Source organism: Erpetoichthys calabaricus, chromosome 2 (assembly GCF_900747795.2).
Source record: "Erpetoichthys calabaricus chromosome 2, fErpCal1.3, whole genome shotgun sequence".
Classification (NCBI taxonomy): domain Eukaryota; kingdom Metazoa; phylum Chordata; class Cladistia; order Polypteriformes; family Polypteridae; genus Erpetoichthys; species Erpetoichthys calabaricus.
In genome coordinates, this window is record NC_041395.2 from 178,210,578 (window position 1) to 178,236,406 (window position 25,829).

The following is a 25,829-nucleotide window of genomic DNA, read 5'->3' on the forward strand; positions in this document are numbered from 1 at the left end:
CAGTCATGGGCACAGGGAGCCACAGTGCATCCTTATAGCAAGACAAAGTCATGGACAGAAGATCAATTCAGAACCAGACATGCATAGGATTGGAGAACAGTTCATAACAGAATAATCACACATATATAAAAAACACACACTGAGCCCATTTGGCATCACCAATTAACCAATAAGAATGTAGTAGAGGAGGAGCACTGCTCAAACAAGAACTGCTCTATAGTCCAAGTGTTACATGGCATCTCTTGCCACTGCACCACCATGCTGCCATCATCTCTTTAAACCTGACAAAACTGACCTGACTACAAAAAATAACAGTTAATCCACATGATTCCTGTTGAGTATTTTGACAGGTTAATGACTGAATTTAAATGTGATACAAAAAAATAGTGGAAAACAGAACAAATAATATTTTTATTAAAGGTGTTTGTGTCTTGAAATAACAAAAAAAAAATTGCAACAGTTTCTACAGACTCTTGGAGTGTAAGCTAACTAGTCACCATATCAATGAGATATAAAACCATCCAGATTCTTCAGGTCTGATCATTTTCAGCTTCTGCACAAATAACTTGCTCTGACTGTCCTTCCAGTTTTTCCGCTCATAATACCAGGACATCTGGGCTATAGAATCTTCTTTTATTTCCCTGCAAACAGATAATTTAAGTTAACAATAAAACATAAAAATAACTACAATACTGCATAAAGAGGCAAACATGTAGAGGTATGCAGCAATGTGGCACGGTTTCTTGTTTACACAGCCCCACCTTCTTTGTAAATTAAAAAAAAAAAAAAAATCCTGTTGAGCTTCCAGTGAAACACAAACCCCTTTCAAAATCATGCAGAAGAAGATGTGAGCAACAGAGCAGGATTCTTGTAAAACTGGTCTCTTTGGGGTGGTGGCTCTTCTCTCTGCCAGAGGATGGCTACCTCCCCTGGGGGCTAACTCTTCACTTCAGAAAGGGCAGAGCTGCCACTTTCATATATGTAACACTGTTTTGGGCCTGTGCTGATAATCTAAGTAATTTCATATTTGCTATATGGATTTTTATTAATTTGCATTTTCCTCTAAGCTGCTGTTTGAAGGAACCTAAAACAGCACTACAAATTTCATCGATTTATCGGACTATTAACATTGCAAAAAATGTTGATGTTATATTAAGAAAAATGTCAGTGACTGTAAGGGAAAATATGACTTGATGAGAATAGTATAAAATTCCTTAGCGTTGCATTTTATTCCAAAAAAACATGTAAAAATCATTGCATTTTTTTGCCATGAAAAATTACTTTTTTTTTTTTTAAATCTCAAAGTATAATAATGATACAAATAATAATAGTAATGATGAATAAAATAATAATAAGAAATGAACAATAATAACAGTAATAATAATACTACTACTAATAATGTCAAAACAGTATATAATCTCAAAATGAGTACTTTGTGTGAAAAACCTTAAAGACACAATCCAATGTCACAGTCGGGACAATAATACCATGTTTCTTTTCGGATTTTCTTTCCAGATGTGTTAGTTTTTAAACAGCACACAGCACAGGTACAAGCTGGATTCTGTTTTTTTTTGTTGGAGGTATATAATCAATAAAACGTCTACCAAGAAGATGCTCTGGATTGATCCGCGATGTGCTGGGTCGACTGCATCTCTTTAGGAGTAATGTGGACGGTAGATGTGCAGCAATAATTTGTTTTACAAGCTGGCATGTAAACTTTTCATGAGATACAGTTTTGCCAGCTTTTCGTTTGTATAAAACAAATGCATTCCAAATGAACTCTTCCATCAGATGGCAAAATATCTTTTTGTAGTATTTCTTTTGTTGCTTCTGCATAACGTAACAGAAAGTCAATTCCTGATCCACACAATCCACGCTGCCCATTGTGCTATTGTAGTCGAGCATAGCACAAGGTTTCGTAACCTGCTAGTTAGTTGCCTTTTCCCTGTACAGTGCTGAGAAGACAAACATCTTTCTTGTATTTCCATTTCAGCACAAGCACTTTACCCTTTTGCCAAGCTAATCTACTAGCGCACCTCACTGTAATTCAGCTCTGCTAATTGGTTGGGATGCACTGTTCCATATGCGTCAGTCTTTCTTTGCAGCAAGATGTCAAATAGCTCTGGCGAATTATACAAATTGTCTATGGTTACACAGTAACCTTGATCCAGCAAAGCATCTATCAAAGTCAGCACCGATGACTTAGCAATACCGTACTGAATTCTAGTTCTAATCAGGAAAAAGTTTAAATTTACATAAGATTGAATAATACATAAATATGCTGCCAAAAATACATGCAGAAACACATTATTCAAAGGTAAAAATGAAGTCATTGTGTAGCAAAACTAACAGCCTGTATAATAAGAGTGTAAAAATAAGAATATTTGAAAACAGTAAAAGTGTACAAGATATAAACAATGGTGTTTTAAAACTAAACCTTCTCTGAGTTGATAAAATTTGCCAAAGCTTATCTGGCATATGAAGTCTTTTAACAAGTTACAACCAGAGCCATATACAAAAAAAAGCTGTCAAAAGCTGTATCTGCTCACTGTATGAGAAATGTCAACTGTCTGATGAACTCGGAAACTGAAAAAACAATGTTCACGCACCAGTAACTATTACGGTATATCTGACACCATCCTAAATTTAGCCTTGTCTTTCAAGATTTGCAGCACTTACTTGTAAGAAGAAAAAAAAACTTGCTTCTACTGCAACAGTTTTATTTTTTGCTTTCATAAAAAATAAAAAGATTCTCTGTACATAAAAAAATTAAAGTGGAATCAGTACAGTTTGCACTGTGGTAATATTGCTTGTGAATGAACAAAAATATTAAATGTTGTCAATAACCAATTCTTTTTCTTTTTTATAACTTAAAATTGTATTAAAATGAATAAATTAAATTAAAAATGCAGTCAGTTGATAGTGGGTGTTGTGCAGGACCAACATAATAAATGTGCAACATGAGTTTCCAGTTGAGTGCAACTAGCTGGAGTGGGCAGTCAAGGAATAACATCCAGGACTAAACTAAACTAATCTCAGACCCTTGTCGCCACTTTTAAAGTTAAAAGAACAACACAATCCAGGTGACCTTTATCTGACCTGTTATTTATCATACTTTTGTCTTAGGAATAGTGTGAAACTGCATGTTAACTGGGGTAGCTAAAATGAGCACTGGAGACTTTTAAAACCCTCTTTAAATGAGGATTTTAAAGTTCTTGTAAAAGCAAAAGGGCAATCAGAAATATGGAAGTTTTTTCTCATTATCTTTATTGAGAAAGGAAATCAGCCCTTACTAGCTGTGATGAATGCTTAATAGTTCTGGCATACAGCAAAAGTAAGTTAGGGATCTCGGGTTTAACAGTGACTGGGAGCTAGAGAAGTGTATAAAAATCTGTTCTTAGCATAATGGTTGATTGAAGAGCAGAGGGGTGTAATATAATATATTCAAAAATGTGTAGTGAAGTCATGCATCTAAGAAGCAAAAGCCTGTCAGTTTTACTAATGACAATACAAGTTAACAATTCTAAAATATGAAGAGGCACAGGCAGAATCAATCCTGGCAGTGATATACTGAAAGGGATTTGTAAAACACCGCAATATTAGTAGTGAACCTGGAGTGACAAAAATCTGAAATAAAAACAAATAACATTTGATTTGCCTTTTATGAGGATGTTGTTAAATACTGTACATCTGAATTATATTCAAATAATGACATTCAATTAGACAGTCCTATTTTGAAATAACTTTGGCTTGTGAAAGCAGTCAAAGTAGAGGTCAATGAAGAAATACTTCAACAAATAACCCCAATTTCAAGGAGCAAAACTAAAAGCCTGAAGCAAATTTAATGTATCATCAAATAGAATATTCTAGAGTGGAAAAAAGTTTTTATTTGCAATAGTCATAAACACATTGACATAAAAACATGTCAAATAATAAGAGCTGTGTGGCTTGTTGGATTATGATATGGAGACAAATTCAATACTCTAATCAGACTCAGTCTATGGTAAGCTGAAGTATTTTACAGTATTTTCTTATTTCCTTATTGCTCTCTCACTAGCCTTATTGGTAGTCACTAAATACTTTCAATCAGTGGTACAGTGTTCCTTTGATTTATTATTTTTTTTCTTATTTTCTGGCATTGCCTTGCCTTTCTTAGGTGTCTTGGTTTGATTTCTGTCTTGTGTTAGACTCAGGTTAGTGAGGCAAATTTGATCAAGAATGAATGAATGGATGGACAGACAGAAAACTTCTGTAGCCTCCTTAGCATTACATTTACCACCCAAAAAACAAGTAACAACAAGAAAAAAATAACTTGCAATAGAAATACGTAAATACCAAAATGCCATCATAAATAAAGTAGAAAAGGTATGCCTAGTGTCCTCTATTGAACTGATGTAGATTTAGTACATATCCTTCATGTGATATGTTTTGAAATAGTCACCAAAGCACAGCCCAGCATCACAATAAAAGCAGTAAAGGCCTGTTTCTTTAGACATTTCTATTGTAATGTTTTTTCTGTTGCTTGCACAAGAGCACTTCACTGTGGATGTGAAGTTTAAATCCCCATGTCTGAATCAATTTCCACCACATCCAAAGCTATGCATGTCAGGTTCATAAGCTGAAGTAGAAAGTTATGTAGTCTTAGGAACTCAACCAGCAATGATTGAGCATGCTAACTAGGGCTGATGTCTTCCCTCTCCTTGGTGCTAATGGAATAGGCTGCAGCTTCCCAGTATTGCAGTAAGAAAGTTAATCAAATGGAAGGAGGAAAACCACAGACCAGTGTAAAAAGTTTGGAAAGCAATTTGAAATACAGAAATATTTCTGCAAGCATCAGTCGAAGAAATCCACAACAAGAGAAGAGAGAACACCAAAAGCCTCTCTAGCTAGCATTTTGAAATATATTTTTAAGACAAAAGTCTTAGAGTAACGTTTATGAAAGAGGGTTAGGTCTACTATCAGAATATTAGAAATACACTCCAAAAACTTTATAAATGCTTAGCTGTCATAAATGGCATATGTATTTAGTTCACTGTAAGAACTAACAAGGCTTTATAAATTTGATGTTTCTTAAAGATTGCATTAATGAGAAATTGTTTTAGCAAACAGTGCATTGTATAACAAGCTCCTCTCAAATCATTTAAAACTGGATTGGGTTTTAATTTAATGCCATTATCCAAAATAGAAGCCGTTTAATTAAATTCCATAATAATATTAAATATCATGTTACAGTTAAAACTATCTATCCATCCATCCATCCATTATCCACCGCTTATCCGAGGTCGGGTTGCGGGGGCAGCAGCCTAAGCAGGGAAGCCCAGACCTCCCTCTCCCCGGCCACCTCCTCCAGCTCCTCTGGGAGGACCCCGAGGTGTTCCAGGGCCAGCCGGGAGATATAATCCCTCCAGCGTGTCCTGGGTCTGCCCCGTGGCCTTCTCCCAGTGGGGCATGCCCGGAACACCCCGCCAGGGAGGCGTCCAGGGGGCATCCTAACCAGATGCCCGAACCACCTCAACTGACTCCTCTCAATGCGGAGGAGCAGCGACTCTACTCCGAGTCTCTCCCGGATAACTGAACTCCTCACCCTATCTCTAAGGGAAAGTCCAGCCACCCTGCGGAGAAAACTCATTTCGCCCGTTTGTATCTGCGACCTTGCTCTTTCGGTCACTACCCAAAGTTCGTGGCTATAGGTGAGGGTAGGAACGTAGATCGACTGGTAAATCAACAGCCTCGCCTTTTGGCTCAGCTCTCTCTTCACCACGACGGACCGTTGCAGAGCCCGCACCGATCCGTCTGTCAACCTCCCGCTCCATTCTTCCCTCACTCATGAACAAGACCCCGAGATACTTTAACTCCTCCACTTGAGGCAGTACTGTGCTCCCAACCCGGAGACAGCATGCCACCCTTTTCCGGCTGAGAACCATGGCCTTGAATTTAGAGGTGCTGACTCTCATCCCCACTGCTTCGCACTCGGCTGCAAACCGCTCCAGTGAGAGCTGGATGTCACTGTCTGATGAAGCCAACAGAACCACGTCATCTGCAAATAGCAGAGACGAGATTCTGAGGTCACCGAACAAGACCCCCTCCCCTCCTTGGCTGTGCCTAGAAATTCTGTCCATATAACTTATGAACAGAATCGGTGACAAAGGGCAGCCCTGGCGGAGTCCAACCTCAACAGGAAACGAGTCCGACTTATTACCAAGCTCCTGCTCCTCCTGTACAGGGACTGGATGGCTCTTAACAACGAGCCTTGTACCCCGTACTCTTGGAGCACACCCCACAGGATGCTTCGAGGGACAAGGTAGAATGCCTTCTCCAAATCCACAAAACACATGTGGACTGGTTGGGAAAACTCCCATGCCCCCTCCAGGATCCTGGCCAGGGTGTAGAGCTGGTCCAGTGTTCCACAGCCGGGATGGAATCCGCATTGTTCCTCTTGAATCCGAGATTCAACCATCGACCGAACTCTCTTCTCCAGCACTCCTGAATAGACCTTACTGGGGAGGCTGAGGAGTGTGATCCCCCTATAGTTGGAGCACATCCTCCCACATCATCCTTTTCTTAAAAAGGGGAACCACCACCCCGTTTTACCAATCCAGAGGCACTGCCCCTGATGTCCATGCGATGTTGCAGCCCCACAACATCCAGAGCCTTGAGGAACCCAGGGTGAACCTTGACCACTCCAGGGGCCCTGCCACCTCGGAGCTTTTTTAACTACCTCAGCCCCTGTTTTGGACGGGCCCCCCCCGGAGTCCTCCAGCTCTGCTTCCTCTAAGGAAGACATGCTGGTGGGATTGAGAAAATCCTCGAAGTATTCCTTTCACCAGTCAATAACGTCTACAGTTGAAGTCAGCAGGGCCCCATCTCCACTGTACACAGTGTTGGTGGAGCACCGCTTTCCCCTCCTGAGGCGCCTGACGGTTTGCCAGAACCTTCTCGGTGCCGACCGAAAGTCATTTTCCATGGCTTCCCCAAACTCCACCCATGCACGAGTTTTTGCCTCTGCAACAGCCAGTGCTGCAACACGCTTGGCCCGCCGGTAACCCTCAGCTGCCTATGGAGTCCCACTGGTCAGCCAGACCCGATAGGACTCTTTCTTCAGCTTGACGGCCTCTCGAACCTTAGGTGTCCACCACCGGGTTCGTGGATTGCCGCCACGAGAGGCACCGACAACCTTGCGGCCACAGCTCCGTTCTGCTGCTTCGACAATGGAGGCTTGGAACATGGCCCATTCAGACTCAATGTCCTTCGCCTCCCTCGGAATGAGGTTGAAGTTCTGCCGGAGGTGGCAGTTAAAGATCTTTCTAACCAGTTCCTCCGCCAGACGTTCCCAGCAGACCCTCATTATTCGTTTGGGTCTGCCTGGTCTGTCCGGCAGCCTCTCCCGCCATCTGATCCAACTTACCACCAGGTGGTGATCAGTTGACAGCTCAGCCCCTCTCTTCACCCGAGTGTCCAAGACATAAGGTCGCAGATCTGATGACACGATTACAAAGTTGATCATCGAGCTGCGACCTTGGGCATCCTGGCACCAAGTGCACTTATGGACACCCTTATGCTCGAACATGGTGTTCGTTATGGACAATCCATGACCAGCACAGAAGTCCAACAACTGAACATCACTCGAGTTTAGATCAGGGAGGCCGTTCCTCCCAATCACGCTTCTCCAGGTTTCACTGTCGTTGCCGACGTGAGCGTTTAAGTCTCCCAGCAGGACGATAGAGTCCCCAGAAGCTGCACCTCGCAGCGCATCTTCCAGGGACTCCAAGAAGGCTGGGTACTCTGAACTGCTGTTCGGCGCATAAGCGCAAACAACATTCAGAGTCCTTCCCCCAACTCGAAGGCGTAGGGAAACAACCCTCTCATCCAACGGGGAGAAACCCAACGTACAGGCCTCGAGCTGGGGGGCCATAAGCAAGCCCACCCCTGCCCAACGACTCTCACCCACAGCAACTCCAGAGTGGAACAAAGTCCAGCCTCTCTCAAGAGGAATGGTTCCAGAGCCCAGACCATGTGTAGAGGTGAGCCCGACTATATCTAGCCGGTACCTCTCAACCTCTTGCACCAGTTCAGGCTCCTTCCCCACCAGAGAGGTAACATTTCATGCCCCAAAAGCCAGTTTTAGAAACCGAGGGTCGGAACGCCAAAGTTCCCGCCTTCGGCTACCACCCATATCACACTGCACCCAACCCCTATGGCCTCTCTTGCAGGTGGTGGGCCCACAAGAGAGTTAAAACTACAGTTTGTAATTCAGACATTGAAATTCTGGCTGTCAGAATTCATCTACATTATTTGCTCAGGGAGATCAATTACATCATCCTTATTAATGCATATATTCCTTCCATCCATCCATTATCCAATCCGCTATATCCTAACTACAGGGTCACGGGGGTCTGTTGGAGCCAATTCCAGCCAACACAGGGCGCAAGGCAGGAAACAAACCCCGGGCAGGGTGCCAGTCCACCGCAGGGCACACACACACACCCACACACCAAGTACACCGTGCCACCCTGCTTATATTCCTCTCTCTGCAAATGGGGACCTAGCAATGGAAATGATTCACTCTGTCAACAACACTTTAATGTTACTTCAACCATGTGACTTTGGAACAAAGTATAGCAAATTTGTATAATTTTTGACAAGTTCCATTTGAGGAAATAACAAACTGGACCTGCTCTATTCAAATGCTAAAGATGCCTTTAAGTGTAATCTGCTGGCTCCTTTAGGCAAATCTGACCATGATCTGATTCATCTTATTCCCAGCTACAAGCCTGTTATTAGATGGCAACCTGTTACCACCAGAATAATGAGAAAATGGAGCCTGTATGCTGAAATAGCTTTGAATGACTGCTTCCGAATGACAGACAGGGAAATGACGTGCGAGACAAATGAGGACAATATTAAGAGACTCTGTCACCGCATCACAGACTATATTAACTCTGTTGACACAATAGTACTCAGAAATACATTGCGTTGCCTCCTAAACATCAAGCCCTGGATTACTAAGGAACTAAAAGGTCTCCTTAATGAGAAGAGAGCATTCAAATACGGTGACAAAGAGGTTCTGAAGGACACACAGTTTGGTTTAAATAAAGAGCTGAGAGAAGTAAAGTATACTTACAAAGCTAAAATAGAAAACAAACTCACTCATAATAACATGAAGGATTTCTGGAATGCATTGGCGATAATTACTTGACTCGAGCAATCCCGGGTTCAGGTGCTAGAAAGGGACGTGGACAAAGCTAATGCCCTGAACCAATTTTTTTAAATTGATTTTCCCTCCCACTTCCACCCTCGTCCATTGACCAGTCTCCCCACACCATCCCTACTACATCAACAACTCCTACCACGTCAGCTGGCTAGTGACAAGTCCATCCCTGACCACCATTGAAGACCAAATAAGGAGACAACTAAGGAAGCTACACACAGGAAAAGGTGCAGGACCAGATGGAGTCAGTCCTAGAGTTCTCAAGGCCTTTGCTGATAAACTTTGTGGTGTCCTCTGTCACCTGTTCAGTCTGTCCCTAAGGCTTCAGAAAGTTCCACTGCTGTGGGAAACATCCCTGCATTGTTCCTGTTCCAAAAAAGGCAGGCTCCTCCTCACCTAATAACTCCAGACCAGTGGCACTTACATCTTATATCATAAAGACTTTTGAGAGACTGGTCCTGGACTACATGAGTCCTCTTGTGGTAGATCACCTGGACCCACTGCAGTTTGCCGATTGGACAAAGATTGGAATGGAAGATGAAATTATCTATCTGCTCCACAAGGCTTTTTCTCACCTGGGCAAAGCTGGCAGTATTGTGAGGATTATGTTTTTTTTAATTTCTCCAGGACCTTCAATCCAGCCATTCCTGTTAAGGGGTAAACTCAGAGATATGCAGGTGGATGAGCCTATGGTGTCCTGGATAAAGAACTATCTGTCAGGCAGACCACATTTGTGAGACTCAAGGAATGTGTTTCTTATACGGATGTGAGCAACACTGGACCACTACAAGGAACAGTCCTGTCTCCTTTTCTCTTCACTCAGTACACCTTGGACTATAAATAAAACACTAAGTCATGTCACTTGCAGAAATTCTAAGATGATTTTGCACTTAATGGGGTGTATTGATAAAGGGATGAGACAGAGTATAGGAATCAGGTGGGGAAGTTTGTTTCTTGGTGCAAAGAGAATTGTCAGGTCAGGTCATGTCAGGTTGGGGAGCATGCACTGGTGCAGCTCATTGCCACACCCACCACATGATGAAACAGCTCAGGATCCTTGTTGGCAACCCCCATGCAGACATGCGGTCCAATTCCACCCTCCGGAAATGATCATCTATCTGCCGTAGCCAGGTGTTATGTGGGCATCCTCTTGGCCTATTCCAGCTGCTCGGGACCTCAACAATGAGGATCCTGTGAGTTGGATCACCCTTGGGGAATTGCACCACATGGTCATAGTACCGTGACTGACGCTGCCTCACAATGCAAGTAATGTGCCTCATTCGGGACTCCATGAGCAACTGCTCATTCGACACAAAGTCAAACCAGTGGTACCCAAGGATTCTCCGAAGAGACAACGTACCGAAGGAGTCCAGTCTTCGTCTCAGGTCACTGGATAACATCCAAGTCTCACAACCATATAGCAAGACAGGAACCACCAGGGCTCTAAAGTCTTGGACCTTCGACCTCTGCCGTAATTTGCGTTTGCACTCCATGAGAATCCTCAGTGCCAGAATGTGGTCGATGGTAAACTTCTTAGCTGAAAACCAGATTGCTGCAGTCACTGGTAGGTGAGCAAGTGATCATGGATCCTATTGAGGATGACTCTATCAAGGACCTTACGCAGCACTGAGAGCAGTGTTATCCTCTAAGTTGTCGCAATTCGTGCGATCAACCTTCCCTTTCCATATAGGGATGACAAGTCCCATTTTACAGTCAACAGGAATGAAGCCCATCCTCAAATGGAAACAAAGATTGCTTGCAATGCCAGGAGGACATCCTTACCACCAGCCTGGAGAAGTTTGCCCCAGATCCCTGCAGCCTTTACTACCCTCAGCTGGTTCACCACCTGTGCAATCTCAGTGAGAATGGGTGGTTCACAGCTAATTGGAGGATCAGCCTCAAGAACAGTGGACCTAGAGATATCAAATGTCCTAGCCAGAGGATAAGCTTTAAAGAGCTGCTCAAAGTAGCCAGCCCAGCAGGACAACTTCAGTCTCATCCGTAGGGACTGCTCCATCAACCGCTCTGAATGCGACTCTCTGAGGAACAGATTCGGATGTGCGTAATGCTTTGATTCCTCTGTAAGCAGGACGTGGGACACTAGACCATAGATGGTATGTCACTTGCTCACAGATTCCTCTAACAAACGCCTCCTTATCTGCCCTCAGAGCCCTCGCAGCTGTCCTTCTCAGTTCCCAGTACAGACTGAAGTTGCCATCAAGCCATGTGCTGTGACTCCTCTCAATGATATCAAGAGTGCCCTGCAAAATAAAACACTTCCTTCTGGGAACATTGGTAACACCAACACAACCCTCAGTAACCTTCAAGGTCATGGAAGGTCTATCACATCACATTAGGATCAGCAGTCACACTCAAGTCTGCAAGTTCTTCACATAAACTGTGTGCAAACTGTTTGGGTTAAAATCAGCAAAACCAATGACTTTTTCCGCACCAAAGAGTCTTTATGTACGGTCAATATTCAATGAGAGGATGTAGAGGTGGTCCACTACTACAAGTACTTGTAGATTCACATTAATGACTGGTTGGACTGGTCTTGGAATCAAGGTTATTATAGTTAACGAAAACTAAAATCAAAACTGAAACTATTATTAAAAAAACATTTTCGTAAACTGAAATAAAATAATTAACAAAACTGAAATGAAAACTAAAATTAAACGAAACTATTAAAGTAGCTGGAAAGACTAACTGAAATAAAATAATAATTTACTAAAATATTTTTAGTTTTCCTTTTTGAATGAATATTCTTGCCATTAGTCTTTAACCCTTGTAACTTTTAACTCTTAAAACAGAAAATCATCCACCAAGAGCTGCCCGCATATATTTATCCAGTGAACAGTGGAAGGTGATGGAGGGCAGGTGTTCACACAGCATTTGTGGTGATAGAGCAAGCTGAATGCGGGCACGTAAAGAGTGTGAAATAGAAAGCAATTTACGTGCCGCCTTTCTTTGCGCTTGTTGCATATCAAGATGTAATTCAAACAACTGAAATTGGAATGTGCTGGCCAACAAAACCTTTACCATATGGACAAAAAAATCACGAGTGAGTAACATTTCAGTTTATTTCTCAGGGGACTGCTTCTTGTTGACAGTAATTCACCTGCCACTTCACACAGGAGAAATCATTTTTACTTTATCATATACGAAGTATATAGAAAGTATTGTAATCATAAAAAAATTCAACCTCCAGATTTTGATGAATCTTGACGTTACAGTTTTTTTTTAATTATCTCTGTGTGCGTGTGCACGTGTGTGTGTCTGTGTGTGTGTAAACACAACAACTCAAAAATTCAACGAGATAGATGGATGAAATTTGGCATGTGGTTGTTACACCAAAATTGTAGATTTGTATTAACTGTTGGGCCAAATCCATCAACTGAAATTGGTATGTTACCTGAACACATACTCGATTTTTTTTTTTTTATTCATGCAGCTGCAGAGTCCGATTTATTCAACTTTACTTTAATAATAATTGTTCAATATATTATTAATTTGATTTGCTGTTTATGGTTCTTTAATGTAAATAATATAAAAATATAATCATTGTCTTACGGTTTACTCCTCAAATATCCATCCCCATATCTGAGTATACAAGAAAGTCTAGGGGAGACCACTCCTGATTTTTGAAAATAAAACAGCACTGATCGAAAGACTTCATACAAGATCAGCATATTGTTACTGACCAATCACTTTTGCTTTAAAAACATCGTTTAACAATGAAGTGATATAAACAAAGGTAGGTAGGCAAAGGGAGTCTGCCAAGTGATGAAAAACTAAATATACTAATGGGTTTTTGTATTTATTCAATATTTACTAAATTATCTTTTTTAGTTCAAATTCACAACTCAAAATACCTGATATTGTTAAAATAATCCATTAGCAGAATTATATTTTAAAATATTTGTCCTATTTTTTTTCCAAAGTTTTTCTCTCTCTCTCAAAATAGATAGTTGAAATATCATATTCTTTTTGTTCTTAACATCAGCCATATCATACCTATTGCATACCAGGGATTTTTCCTGCCTTACATCCAAACTTGCTGGGGTAGACTCCCGGTTTCCTGTGATCCTGCTCTGGATAAACACGTTTATATAATGTATACTATTGTTCTTAATCTCAGATGCTGTCTCTACCATTTTGTGCCCATCCATACACCTCTTACCTGCTCTTACACTGCTCATTAAGGGTTTACCATTTTTTTACATGGGCTATTCAAGTCTCACCACCTCTAACCTTCATACTACATGCTTGTTTTTCCTTGTTTCCCTCAATACAGCTAGGTGGGATCTCCTTACTCATTCATACATAAGACCCCTTTTCTTCCTAAGCCCCCATGATTTTCATGATCACACCTGACAGAACACAGTAGAATCTGTTTTCTGATTTTTGATATCTTTTCAAGCCTGCAGGTGGCAAAATTCTGTCTATAAATTGTATGTGCCTGAGATGGAATCAGAGATCAGTATGGCTGGTAGAAAATAAAGCCCAGTATGGGAGATTTTTGAATGAAATATTGATGGCACTCATTCTAAGCTCATGAGTGTTCTTGGAACAGGAAATGCTGTGTGCTGTAGACATTTTGAGTAAAAAACCCTAAACTTAAAATTCACCTAAATTTCATTACAAATTGGCCCATTTTGGGCAATAAAAAAAGAAAAAAAGTGCCAACAGCCAGCGCACATTTGTTCAGTACAAATGACATAGAAAATATTTTAAAAATTATAAAATTGTGTAAAATTGGTCATATTCAATATCTGGTTTTGATTATTCTTGTTTTTATCAGACAAAAACAAAACCAGATAGTAAACTAAGTAGTGTGGTAAGCTTCCACTAACATTAAACTCATATCCAGAGTCGTTAAGTGTACGGTTCTGTCTGATTGAGAGACAAAACTAAACTTCGTAGTGCTTCATGCCATAATTACTAAAACTAAAACTGAAACTAATACATCCTCTTCTTCTTCTTCTTTCGGCTGCTCCTGTTATGGGTCACCACAGCAGATCATCTTCTTCCATATCTTTCTGTCCTCTGCATCTTGTTCTGTTAGACCCATCATCTGCATGTCCTCTCTCACCACATCCATTAACCTTCGCTTAGGCCTTCCTCTTTTCCTCTTCCCTGGCAGCTCTATACTTAGCATCCTTCTCCCAATATACCCAGCATCTCTCCTCTGCATATGTCCAAACCAACGCGATCTCACCTCTCCGACTTTGTTTCCCAGCCGTCCAACTTGAGCTGATCCTCTAATGTACTCATTTCTAATCCTATCCATCCTTGTCACACCCAATGCAAATCTTAACATCTTTAACTCTTCTACCTCCAACTCTGTCTTCTGTTTTCTGGTCAGTGCCATTGTCTCCAACCCATATAACATAGCTGGTCTCACTACCATCCTGTAGACCTTCCTTTTCACTCTTGCTGATATCCGTCTGTCACAAATCACTCCTGACACTCTTCTCCACCCATTCCACCCTGCCTGCACTCTCTTTTTCACCTCTCTTCCACAATCCCCATTACTCTGTAGTGATGATCCCAAATATTTAAACTCATCCACTTTCGCCAACTCTACTCCTTGCATCCTCCCCATTCCACTGACCTCCCTCTCATTTATACACATTCTGTCTTGTTCCTATTGACCTTCATTTCTCTCCTCTCTAGAGCATATCTCCACCTCTCCAGGATCTCCTCAACCTGCTCCCTACAGATCACAATGTCATCAGCAAACATCATAGTCCACGGGGACTCCAGTCTAATCTCGCCTATCAACCTGTTCATCGCCACTGCAAATAAGGGCTCAGAGCCGATCCCTGATGTAATCCCACCTTCACCTTGAATGCTTCCATCACTGCTACCGCAGACCTTACCATGGTCACAGTTCCCTTGTACATATCCTGTTCAAATCTTACATACTTCTCTGCCACTCCCGACTTCCTCATACAATACCATAGATCCTTTCGAGGCACCCTGTCATATGCTTTCTCCAGGTCCACAAAGACGCAATGCAACTACTTCTGACCTTCTCTATACTTCTCCTTCAACACCCTCAGAGCAAACATCGCATCTATGGTGCTCTTTCCTGGAATGAAACCATATTGCTGCTCACTAATCATCACCTCACTTCTTAACCTAGCTTCCACTACTCTTTCCCATAACTTCATGCTGTGGCTCATCAATTTTATCCCCCTGTACTTACAACAGTCCTGCACATCCCCCTTATTCTTAAATATCGGCACCAGTACACTTCTTCTCCACTCCTCAGGCATCCTCTCACTTCCAAGATTCCATTAAACAATCTGGTTAAAAACTCCACTGCCATCTCTCCTAAACACCTCCATGCTTCCACAGGTATGTCATCTGGACCAACGGCCTTTCCATTTTTCATTCTCTTCATGGCTGTCCTTACTTCCTCCTTGCTAATCCGCTGCACTTCCTGATTCACTATCTCCACATCATCCAACCTTCTCTCTCTCTCATTTTCTTCATTCATCAGCCTCTCAAAGTACTCTTTCCATCTGCTCAATACACTATCCTCGCTTGCGAGTATGTTTCCATCTTTATCCTTTATCACCCTAACCTGCTGCACATCTTTCCCAGCTTGGTCCCTCTGTCTAGCCAATCGGTACAAGTCCCTTTCTCCCTCCTTAGTGTCCAACCTCTCATACAACTCATCATACACCTTTTCTTTAGCCTTTGCCACCCCTCTCTTCACCTTGCGCCTTATCTCCTTGTACTCTTGTCTACTTTCTGCATCTCTATGACTATCCCACTTCTTCTTTGCCATCCTCTTCCTCTGTATACTCTCCTGTATTTCCACATTCCATCACCAGGTTTCCTTTTCCTCCTTCCTCTGTCCAGATGTCATGCCAAGCACCCTTCTTGCTGTCACCCTTGCTACATCTGCTGTAGTTTCCCAACTGTCTGGTAATTCTTCATACCACCCAGTGCCTGTCTCACCTTCTCCCTAAACTCAACCTTGCAGTCTTCCTTTTTCAACTTCCACCATTTGATCCTTGGCTCTGTCCTCACTCTCTTCCTCTTCTCGATCTCCGACATCATCCTACAGACCACCATCCTATGCTGCTTAACTACACTTTCCCCTGCCACCACTTTGCAGTCTTCAGTCTCCTTCAGATTGACTCTTCTGCATAGGATGTAATCTACCTGTGTGCATCTTCCTCCACTCTTGTACATAACCCAATGTTCCTCCCTCTTCTTAAAATACGTATTCACCACAGCCATGTCCATCCTTTGACCTTCTTCATTCCTCTCCTTGACACCATGCCTACTCATCACCTCCTCGTCTCCTCTGTTCCCTTCACCAACATGTCCATTGAAATCAGCTCCAATCACCACTTTCTGTCCCTTGGGTACACTGTTCATCACTTCATCCAACTCACTCCAAAAATTTTCTCTTTCATCCATTGCACACCCAACTTGTGGGGCATATGCACTAACAACATTCATCATCACACCTCCAATTTCCAGCTTTAAAATCATCACTCTGTCTGACACTCTTTTCACCTCCAAAACACTCCTGGCATACTGTTCCTTCAGAATAACTCCTACTCCATTTCTCCTCCTATCTACACCAAGATAGAACAATTCGAATCCACCTCTAATCCACCTGGCCTTACTCCTCTTCCATTTAGTCTCTTGCACGCACAATATATCAACCTTCCTTCTCTCCATCATATCTGCTAACTCTCTCCCCTTATCAGTTATACTGCCAACATTCAAAGTTCCTACCAATATGCGGAAAACTGAAACTAATACATATAAAAATAAAATAGACATGTCTCTGTGAAATAAAAACTAAACTAAAACTAAAATTACACGATGAAGGAAAACTAAAACTAAACTGAATTTCCAAGTAAGGTCAGAAAAAATCTAGAAATAAAAACTAATATAAAAAGTCAAAACTATAATAAGTTTGCTTGGAATACAGATGAACTATGTAAGAAAGGGAAGAGCAGCCTCTTTTTTCTCAGGAGACTGTTTCTTTATCGTGGGCAGTGACATCATCCACACCTTCTGTAACTCTGTGATGGCCACAGTGATTTTCTATGCCATGGTGTGCAGGGCTGGTAACACCACTTGAAGAGAGGGCTACCGAATCAACAGATTAGTTAAAAGGGGAAGCTCAGATATAGGATGCACTCTGGACCCCAGGAGATAGTAGCAAAGAGAAAATTAAAACAAAACTGAGTGTCATTATGAATAATGCTGCACATCCTCTTTCTGACTCACTAACACTGACTACTTTCAGCCAACAAATTATTCAGCAGAAGTGTGTCAAAAATGCTTCTGGGGCTCCTTTATACCAACAGCAATACATCTGCATAATGTAGCAGTGTGACTGTGAAAGCCAAGTCAGAACTTTTCTTTCTTTTTAATTTTCTTGCGTTATAGTAATTCCATTGTGTGTTCAGACCAGAGTGTGTGTGTATATTTGTTTATCTATCTACTTATGTATTTATTTTGATTTAAAAAGATTCTGTAAAAAGCCAAATTTCTCCCTGGGGATAAAGTTCTATCTATCTGGGACAACAGTTTTATTATCAATTGGTTGAATACAGTAACACTATAAATTATGAATTTACCTTTTAACTCGACCTACTAAATTTACTTCAGTTTAATAGTTTTGTAAATAATTGATGGTACAGATTATACTTTTCTCATTTATGAATTTCAAATTTATAAATTACAATAAAATATATACCTTTAATAGTCTTATTAAAGCACAAAATGGCAATACAGTAAGTAAAATGAACAATGACCTACTTATATGTAAGTCATTGTGGTAAAATATTTAACTACACTTCCCAAAATACTTTTTATTGGTACACATGAAGAACATCAAAATATTCATACCTTACGCAATCTCTAACTGGGTTTCACATTAGGTTCTGGCAATCCACACAGTTTTCTGAAGCAAATAAAATTAGGTCACATTAAAAATTTTGTAAAATTAACATGTTATAATACAAAAAAAACCCCAAAAAACAGTGAAAAGTAATAATACTAAAATCTTATTGATTACATTTAATTTGCAATAACAGAAACAGTGGTGAAGAAAAATAGATGTATAGAATGTTTCACAGAATAAACCTAGTAATTTTATTCCTAAAGTTTTTATAATGTCTACGATGAGAAGAGTAAACTGGGGTGCTCCTGTGACTATTTTCCTGTCATTATTTCTCTTTAGCAGTATTCTAAATTGTAACTGTACATTTTAAATTAATTTTAAAAATAATCATGATGGTTATGTAAATTCCTACACATTCAAATTTGAAAATTTTTACATCACCAATAAATGTTGTCATATGCCACAAAAACATTGCAGATGCTGTAGATGCATTTTTATTTTATATGACCACATCACAAATAATTTTTTGGATGGTAACCACTTATACAAGTTATCTGTCTGAATGCCTGATATTCTAACCAGATAATCAGCAGTAAAGAGGATAAACATTTCTATGAGTAGTCAGTATATATAAAATTAAGAAAATTTAATAACAGGTTAGCATATTGTAAAAAGTTTTATTTTAGAACAAAGCAATAATGAATTATATATTGGAATACAAATGTAAATATTTCTAACAGCAAAGTATATTTACTTACCATGTCTCACAGGCAAGCTTCGAATCATGATAGAAATACTGTATAATATTAGTCTAGCTTAGTTCAATCAGACATTTTTAATTATTTAAAAAAAGGTGAACTAATGCCTTCACTACTCTCATTCTACTCTCACTGAAATGTTTGTTTTAAAATATAAGCAAATAGTCTTGATTGTTTTTCACCTTATTAAGTACTGACTAGAATGTGTCAATTTCAAAAAGATAAGTGGGTCAATTTTAAGGTCAGTACTTTTCACTTCTGGAATTTAAACATTAGTTTATTTCCATTAATGGGACAATCTGAGTAAAGCCTGTGATTACAAACCAAGGAGTATCCCCACTTTTCAGATTATTAATTCAAACTTTTAAACCTGGTATTTTAAAAAACTATAGAAGTACAACTTTCCTGCATAAACACTCTTTCATGATTGCAGAGTCACAGGGATGACAATTAGCATTATCAAGCACAAGGAAGGATTCCACCCTAGGAAAAATGCTAATCCAGCAGAATAATATAATTTACAGTGACCAATCAGCTCTAGCTTCTCATCTTTGGGATATGGGATGAAACTATAATACCAGGAGAAAACCCACATACATACTCACCTGGAGAACAAGTACATGCTGTGTACTTCGAGTAACTACACTAAGAATTACACTGCGCTCCCAGGATCTCGGGAGCTATAAATCTAAAAATCTTATTTGATTTGGTATCATTTAGAAAATGAACAGCATATCAACACTTGCTACTTATCACATGATACCATTTCAATACCTGAAGTTTTGATACTACAGAGAACTCTAATTGAAGAGTGTAATATGGTGCTATATAGCGCCCGACCCGGCACAGACTTACGCAGAGGAACGTGTAAAATAAACAGTTTCTTTATTTTTCTTCAACTGGAGGGCACGTCTTCCCCGTAATCCCTCCAGCCACAACACAGTCCCACAAGCACTTAATATATCACACACAACACTTCTTCTCTCCACCTTGGCACCACCACTCCTCCCAGGCAACCTCGTCCTCTTCCTCCTGATTCTGGCTCCTGAGTGGTGGATGTCTTTTTTATAGCCCACCCAGAAGTGTTCCAGGTGCTTGATCACCTGCGGCTAATTGCACTTCCGGGTGGGTCTGCAGAGATGTCCAGGTGGGTTCCTGGCTCCATGCAGCACCCCCTGGCGGCCACCCCAGCTCCCCACAGGGTTGTGGAGAACTCCATCTCCCAGGAAACTCTGCGGGAAACTGAGGCACCATCGTCAGCCAGGGAGGCTGCCACCAAGCGTCCCGGGGGAGGTAGTGAGATGTCCATGGCTGCTCCCCCGGAACATATACAGAAGGGGCGTCCTAGCCGGGAATGGGACCCGGCCGCCTGTCACAAGAGGTATTAAATAGTGTTATCAAACAGGTTAAAGAAGTATTTCAGATAAATATCCTTACCTTCCCTGATCGTTTGCCTTATCCACAAATTCACATATTTTCTTGAACTGTTCTAGTTCAGTCTTCAATTTGTTGATTTGATCTTGTAAAGAATTCTTGTCTGTTTCACTCTGTGCTGGAGAACATTAAGAAATTGCTTTCATATTAGTGCCATGTTGCTCCAAAACCACAACCTTCTAGCTCTTTTCCTATTCTTATGATACCCACTCTGGGAAAGCTCCTTTCTTTTTTGCTCTCTGTCATTCTGCTAGTTTACCTTTAATCACACAATTCATGTTACTTTTTAATGCACTATTTTTCTGTCATGCTGAAATTTTTATAACATAATACAGCTTTATTAATTATTTCTGTCTACACAAATTTTTCAGTCTTTCTGTGCAACATGTTAAGAAATATACTAATCTTGATCAATTTTACAATTATTGCAAAATTTGTGGAATGCAGTTCACGCCTTAAATATTAACATCTAACTACCAGATGCTTCAAGTGAAATACTGTAATCTGAGACAATGTTTACTATTGTGGCGGGTGGCTGGGAGTGGTACCCAGCCAGGATGCCTGGAAGGACCAGGAGAGAGACTACGCCTCCTCTTCATGAAAGGGCAGCAGCCCTGGTTTGTATGGGGGCCACAGGAATGGAGCATGGAAGCTCAACCCTATAGGGGCTCGTGGTCACCGCCAGGGGGCGCCCGGACCCTTGTGAAGCCCTGGACATCAGCACTTCTTCCACACCCAGAGGTGCTGGCGGAAGGAATACCAAGGACACCCAGAGTGCCGCAGGAGGCTCGTCAGGAGGCACCTGGAGCACGTCCGGGTGGACTTAAAAGGGGCTGTCTCCCTCCAATTGAGGGCTGCAGTTGGGGGGAAGAGGACAGAGCTCGGTGGAGAGGACTGGAGGTGGTAAAGGACCTGTTGAAGGACTCAAGAGGGTGATTGGTGCAGAGGCACTGTGTGCTGTGTGTGAGAACTTTGTAAATAAATGTATGCTTTTGTTTTGAGGTGTCTGTCTGTCTGTGTCTGGGGCTGGCTTCCACACTAAGAATAAACAAAATAAGTATGTCTCAAATTCTTCATTTAACAACCAACACAGATGTTGTAATAAAATACTGTCCACTTAGCAGATGTTCACCCAGTAGAAAATACGGTACCATTCTATGCAATGACTGTCCAGCTCAACTGTTGACACTCTCAGCCAAGTTAAAGCTGCGCAACACATAGATCAGCAATGAAGAGTACCTTTTAGCTTTTGCATCTGCTCTTCATTCTGCTTAGCTAGCTGCTCCAGCTGCTGTTTCTAAAAACAAAAGGAAAAATATTTTACAGTTAGATAACATTGTAAAATGGTGACAATGGCACCCTGCTTGAGAATTCCATTAAGCTGAATTGCACAACTGTGGAAAGTCTTTGTGTTAAAATGAACACCCTAACCTGCCTTCAATGACTTTTATGTAACAACTGTTTCCACCCTGCATGAACTGCCTTTGTTTTGTGTGAAATACAATTACAAGGAAAGCTGCTTTAAACAATTCCTCAGTCAAGAAAAAAAAACACCTTCTCTGGGTGAGTGAAACTTCAATAGGATTATTCAGAACCACATCATTACCTCTGTCAAGTTGACCCTTTGGAGTTCAGAAACTCAAGAGGACTTTTTAAAAATGTGTTTTAAAATGCCATTCACTTTTAATCCCACTTAATACATTTCACAGTAATGGGGGGCTGGAGCCTATCCTGAAAACACTGGGTGCAAAGCAGGAACCACCAGTAGAAGAGAAGTCAGTCTATGCCTGGGCACTATTTAACATTCCATCTCATATACTGGGCCAATTTGGCATGCACCTCTTTGGGATGTGGAATGCAACCTGGAGTTAAAAAAAAGAAGACAAAGGGAGAGAATGCTAACCACATAGAAAATGATGGTCAAGATTTCAACTCAGAACTGTGGAGCTTTGAGGCAGAAGGAGTAATCATTTCTGCAAAAACAAATTCAAGTAAGTGAAATGCTTAAATGGAACGTGTCAGTTAGGAAGAGTCAACCGTGAGACAAGCCAGCTATAAAAGAATTAAATTTGTTTGGAGAAAAAAAGAGTGCTGAATTCCAGGAAATGAACACCTCTCCAACTATTAAGCATAGGGTGAATTGATTATGCTTTGGGCTTGTGTTGCAGCCAGTGGCAGTGGGAACACATCATTGGTAGAAGGATGAATGGATTCAAATAAATACCAGCAAATTCTGGAAGCAAACATCACACCATCTGTAAAAAAGTTGAAGTTAAAAATTGGATGGGTCCTACAACAAAATACTGTAATGATCTGAAACACACCTCAAAATCTACAATGGAATACCTCAAGATGCGCAAGCTGACGGTTTTGCCATGGCACTTATAGTCCCCCGACCAAAACATAATTGAAAATCTGTGCATAGATCTGAAAAAAGCAGTGCCTGCAAGATGGCCCAAGAATCTTGAATAATTAGAAGCCTTTAGGAAGGATGAATGGGTGAAAATACCCCAGGTAGGAATTGAAAGACTCTTAGCTGGGTACAAAAAGCGTTTACAAGCTATGATAATTGCCAAAAGGGGTCTTACTAAGTAGTGACCATGTCGTTGCCCAAAACTTTGCTTCAGGCCCTTTTCATTTTTTTGGTATTTTGTACCTGTGACTGATGGAAATAAAAATGCAATCTTTTAATATTAAAGAAATGTGTCCTCTTTAATTTTATGCCTTTTGGTGATCAGTTCATCTTCTGCTCACTTAATTATTCACAGTAACAATCATTTAAAGCAAGGGTGCCCAAACTTTTGTGTATCACCTTTGAAGGGAATAACTGGAAATGATTTGAATATGTAAAACCAACCTCTTGATTCCCCTAAAAACATGAAACCATGCATTTTTGTGCTGTTGTAGAAGTGACAATTTATTGATAATGAGTCATTTAACTAAGTTAAGACCTGGTCATGCCTCAGAATTTCACCATTCTAGCCCGGACCCATGCATTTTGCATTACTGATTCAGAAATCAGTGGGCAAGCAGTTATAGTTCTCAGACTGAGTTATTTCAGTTATTGAACAATGGAAGGTGGATTATATTTTGCAATTATCATTCAGTATTGTCTCTGTGGAATTTCCCTGCTTCCTCATGTCTGCACCAGCTTTTCTTCTACATTTCAAAGACATACAGATTACATTGCTAGGCCATTCTAAATCAATGTGGTTTGAATCTAGTTTTGGGGATTGTGTGTGTGAGAGATTGTACCCATCTTACAGAGTCAGTTCCCGCCTTACATTCATTCTGCTGGGATAGTCTCTGGCTCCCAAGAACTGAATTAAGCAATTGCAATTTAAATTGTGTAACTGCTTGCTTGCCAAATACATAATAATAAAGAAGTGGAACAGTATACTGGTTTGGTACTCTGTTTTACTGGGTCTGAAATTTGGTCCCAATCACACCCATGTGGACTTTATACTTTCTTTTTGTAGTTGTGTGTGTTCTCCTTTTTAGGGCACTTAGCTTTTCCATCAATATGCAGAAGATGCTTATGTTAGGTTAACTGGTGATTCTAAATTGTGTCAGTCAGTGTGTGTCCCGTGGACCCTTTACTTGATAAATGCTTTTGAAAACCTAAGGCTGTAAGCGTTTAGTAAAAGGATTGAATTGATGAACTACATAATTACAGCTTCCACTCTTTTATGGTACAGCCCTTTACTTTCCGATTATATCAACGAATGCCACCACTTTCAAACAATCAGCTCACCGCCAAATCTTTAGCTCTCACCCACTCTGCTTTTCCATTAATTCTTGCCCATCTAGATACAGTACATGAACTGAAAAGAATATAAACAATTAATAAAGAAGGATATACGCACGTAATCGAATTACTACGCAACCCTACTTGCGATAATAAATGACATTTTAAACCAATGTACGATCCTGTTCGTGCTTTTGCTTTTTTCCTATTTAATTAGAAGGTGTCTAGAGTTCGCGGAAACAACAAATTAATTTACACCTGTCCGACCGGCACCCACCCACCTAATGAATCGTTGAGTCACGTACAATCTAGCGTAGTGATCGACACCGGTTAAAAATCAATGCTTTAGCAAACATTCTCATTCTGTTTTTCAAAAACCACTTTTTAAGTAAATGACTAGGTTGTTGAATATGTGTAGTAATATCCCTGCAGTAGGATCATCCTGTAGCCCTCCTAACCAGAAATGAGAAATCCTGTGTTCTTCCGATCTTACCTTGCTATCTTCACACCTCTTGTAGTTAGCTTCAGCTTCACTTTGCTTGGAGAGCGCCACATTCACCTTGCCGTCCAGCTCTTCGACGTAGCTCTTCTGATCGCGTTCTGCTTCGGCGAATTCCTCGTTCTTCTGCTGCAGCACTTCAATCGACTGCTCGGCATCACGAAGCTTGTTGTCAAGCTCGAGCGCCTGTACGCTCACCTCCTGTAGGCGCATGCTGCGCGAGTACAGCAATAACAGCGTCGCCAGGAAGGTCACGGCGGCGACCACCGTGCCCAGCGGCACGAACTTCGTCATCATGGAGCTTGAGAAGGAAGGAAAGTAAGGAGAAATTAGCGCCAGGTAACAATAGGTTTAAACAGGTAGAGGTAAACGTGCAAACAGCCTAAATGTGGGGGAAAATGTAGGAAGCTGTGATCTTAAAAAAAAAAAAAAATATATAACTCGAAGATAATTTGTCATGCATTCAGTAAGCAATGGTTTACAATCTATCTATCCATCCATCCATTTTCCAACCCGCTGAAAACTTAAAATCGAATTATGAAAATGTAATAAACTTATTAAACTGAAATACCTTGTTGGAGTCAAGTAAAATAAAAAATAAACTCGCGAACTGAAATCTTTCCAAGATGCTAAAGTACGGAGCTGCCTAGTTTTGGCAAGACATAAATTACTGTGGAGACGGCCAGGCGTCCAGTGGAAACTAAGTGCAACGCACACAGCCGATGGGAGCCTCACCCAAGGTTTGCACCAGCCAGTCCAACAGGTTGGCTGGCGTCCGACCTGATTGCAGAAGTATTTGCTTACGTCTTTTCTTTAAACGGCAAACAGGAAGTTTAAATTCTACAAGTGTAATGCGAGTAGGAGAAAAAGATCACCTAGCACATGGGGCTGTGGAGGAAGTAGCCGTTAAGTTACCTGGATGGTAAGATACCTGAAGTCAGATATAACCTGACCGTGGAGATGAACAACGCTCCCTGCCCCCACCAGGGGATATTGCATTTTATTTTTTATTCTAGCAAAATATGATGTCTGTAAGAAGCAACATAGTAAGTTAATCATGTGTTTGCATCATTTAAACAGTGCCACTCTCGCACCCCTACATAGAAAGGTTCTTTTTTTATCCCTTTAAGCTAACACGTTAATGGAATGGATATTCTTACTGCTTTGCTGTATTTCTGGTGTGACAATAAATGATCTCAGATTGTTAGAGTTAGATGACATTGCCAGCAACTAGAAAGGATTTGAAGCGTATAGACTTCTGAACTTATGTCAAAATGTCTTAGTTTATGTGAGAACAT

The 25,829-nt window shown here is 40.8% G+C and overlaps 2 protein-coding genes across 2 annotated transcripts; both read right to left on the reverse strand.

Moving 5' to 3' along the window:
- Nucleotides 1-392: 392 nt before the first annotated feature.
- On the reverse strand, nt 393-25,240 carry zgc:174935 (uncharacterized protein LOC796019 homolog). Its single transcript, XM_051923659.1, has 6 exons — nt 25,103-25,240; nt 24,526-24,832; nt 21,524-21,581; nt 20,288-20,402; nt 18,098-18,152; nt 393-641 (listed from the first exon to the last, which is right to left on the reverse strand). Exons 2-5 carry the CDS (start codon nt 24,826-24,828, stop codon nt 18,110-18,112), a joined length of 519 nt encoding a protein of 172 aa, XP_051779619.1. The 5' UTR covers nt 24,829-24,832; nt 25,103-25,240; the 3' UTR covers nt 393-641; nt 18,098-18,109.
- LOC127526820 (uncharacterized) lies at nt 14,115-16,576 on the reverse strand. The gene has a single exon (XM_051923658.1). It carries the CDS (start codon nt 16,005-16,007, stop codon nt 15,402-15,404), a length of 606 nt encoding a protein of 201 aa, XP_051779618.1. The 5' UTR covers nt 16,008-16,576; the 3' UTR covers nt 14,115-15,401.
- Nucleotides 25,241-25,829: the final 589 nt, after the last annotated feature.